General features: G+C 38.5%; 2 protein-coding genes across 3 annotated transcripts in view; both read right to left on the reverse strand.

Moving 5' to 3' along the window:
* Positions 1-1,037, reverse strand: part of LOC111328641 (transducin beta-like protein 3) — a 17,594-nt gene extending 16,557 nt beyond the window's left edge. The window contains exons 1-5 of the mRNA XM_088748341.1: positions 916-1,037; positions 687-738; positions 442-537; positions 262-306; positions 90-167 (exon numbers count right to left, since the gene is read on the reverse strand). Coding sequence (XP_088604467.1) covers positions 90-167; positions 262-306; positions 442-537; positions 687-738; positions 916-962 — 318 coding nt within the window. The 5' untranslated portion in view covers positions 963-1,037. The remainder of the gene's footprint in view (positions 1-89; positions 168-261; positions 307-441; positions 538-686; positions 739-915) is intronic.
* Positions 1,038-1,592: 555 nt separating this feature from the next.
* Positions 1,593-2,500, reverse strand: part of LOC111328629 (large ribosomal subunit protein uL30) — a 3,770-nt gene continuing 2,862 nt past the window's right edge. For both annotated transcript variants that reach the window (XM_022933105.2, XM_088748346.1), the window contains exon 5: positions 1,593-1,987. In XM_022933105.2, coding sequence (XP_022788840.2) covers positions 1,669-1,987 — 319 coding nt within the window. In that variant the 3' untranslated portion in view covers positions 1,593-1,668. The remainder of the gene's footprint in view (positions 1,988-2,500) is intronic.

Raw genomic sequence — 2,500 nt, forward strand, 5'->3', positions numbered from 1 at the left:
ATACAACACCTGGCAGCTGAGTATCGTTACATACAAAAATTAATGTAAAATATAACAAAGGAGCCTAAAACAAATGGAACTATACTTACTTTCCAAGTTCGTATCTGCTCTCCAGTGTTCCATTCCCACTGTCTCAGGAGCAAACTTTTACTTGCCGTTACACAGAACTGGGAAATATAACAAAGTGACAGTTATAACAGTGAACTTCTCTCCACTGGCCACGTCGATCTAGGGACTTAGAGTTATCAAATTGAAATATACCTTGTCATCAGGACTTGCAGCAAAGCAGCTTATAACATCACCTTCCTAAAAAAGAAGGGGGTCAGTTTAACTTGTAAGCTGATGGAGTCTCACTTAGCTTTGAAGAGCGACCGATATCGTCAAAAATCAAGTTAAAACCTCAAACGACAAGGATAATAGTTCTGAATTTTTTTTTCTTACCTCTTGCAGAGTGTGAACAACCTTGCCAGTTTCAACGTGAACAACTTGAACCTTGTCATTGCACGTACAGAACAAGTGGTCTTCCTTGGATGAGAACTAGGAAATCAAGATGAAAAATTTAAGGTCATCATGGGAGGGATCGAGGAAAATACACGTATCTTCGCAAAAATTATATATGTAACCAGTAAGCCCATAATAAATAAATTTAGGCCCAATCTTAAGAAGACAAGCAAGCATAAGTTTACCTGTACTTTGCCTCCAGTGTAGAATGCATCAATCTTTGAGGACACCTCGTAACTACAGAAAAAATTATTGCTATCTTAGTCGGTAAGGCTGAAATAGAACCCCTCGCTAATTTAGTGAACAGCCTTCACAACACGCGCGCACGTGCCAGATGATCAATTCTGCTGCCTTTTCAACAAAACTACAAGTTTCTAATAACCCTTAGCTCCTCGATGCTGTAGAAAGACTTACTTAGATTTCAGAAGAGCACCAGGGCCAGAGTTTCTCATTTGAGCCATTACGAGATCTAATACGTTCTCGTGGTCCGCTGTGGGACACTTCACTCACTATCATCCGCCATGTTTTTCAAGTTCATACCCAGGACCCTGCGTAAAGTGGCATAAACGCCGTGTATACATGCCGGTAATCGTTTGATACAGTATGTCAAAATGTTACGTTTTGATTATAGTCCATGTAAATTGTTTAGAAATCACCCATTCAGCTTATTACACACTCGTTTATTAATACTGGGGAATGCTGCATAGGGTGTGCTATGCTATTTCCTCTACCACGTTAACAAGCATATGTTGATGGCTATTTCCTGTTTCATATAAAGTTAGTAATCGAAGTTGTAAATTTCCTACTTCACTCTCAAGAAAAGAAAAGAAATGAAAAGAAAGAATTCTCTGCAAGAGTTTGAGTCCTTTCTCAACACAGGCTTACTCCTAATTCTCTGTGGCTAGTCAAGAAGGAAAAAATGATTGCTGGGAAAACAAAACCTCAATTGGGTCTCTTTGTTAGTGCTAACAATGAGTGGCTAATGGAGTAAAAAAGACCAACCTCAAGAGCCCTGCAGGTTTTCATGCTAACCCTTTCAGTAAGCAGATTTATGGTATTTGGTGTTCATGAGAAAAGACAAACTGCAAAAATGTTGTTGACAATTTTATTAGTTTACTCAAGAAGGTTGATGGAAACATTTTATTTTGCTTTATTCTACACAGGGCTTTAGTTCATCTTGCGAATGAGCTGGTTGATCTTGTCTTCGCGGTTTCCATGGTCACCTCCCTCAACAAAGTGCGTGGTCATCTTACGGAAACCACCCTTTGGAGAGCTGAGCTTGAATGGCCATAGGAAGTTGTTAGCCTCCTTAAAATGCTCACCAACAGAATAGATCTCATGGATGAGGTCCTCCACACAGATTATACCAAACTTTCCAAGTTGTTGTTCAATGATTGAGTTGTCTGTGATGGCGATGCGCTGTTTTCTGATTTTTCCATGACCACGCTTGTAGATCAACTCACGCACACTCTTCAGATTGGGATAACTAAAACAATAATGGTAGATTTGTTACCTCAAATAATACTTTTTGCATGTGTCAGGTATAATATGTAAAAATCTGTAAGGTTTACATATAACATTATCTTGAATTATAAAAACACAGGAAAAGAAAACAACTGTTTCAAGGGCTTAACTGTTAACCCTCTAACTCCCAAGATCTGATTGTTAAATCTCACTTCTAGCTGCCACACATTTCCTTATAAATTAGTTACAAGAACTTAGTGTCAGATCAAGATGACAAGTTCTACCCTATAAGTTTAAGTATTCTCAGTACCTGTGTGCTAGATGATATAATTATGGATATTTTAGGGAGAAGTGACGTGTTAATCACTCCTCAAGATTAGTTATGTGGTCAAAAACAACATTTTTCTATGCAGGGCTCCACACTAACGGTAGCCAACCAGCCACAGGGTAGAAATTCAGTTTTTACTTGTGGTTTTCAATTTCCACTGGCCAGTTTGGCCAATAAACTAACTGAAATTGTTGTAAAATCTAAGCC

This window comes from Stylophora pistillata, chromosome 2 (assembly GCF_964205215.1).
Source record: "Stylophora pistillata chromosome 2, jaStyPist1.2, whole genome shotgun sequence".
In the NCBI taxonomy this organism is placed as follows: domain Eukaryota; kingdom Metazoa; phylum Cnidaria; class Anthozoa; order Scleractinia; family Pocilloporidae; genus Stylophora; species Stylophora pistillata.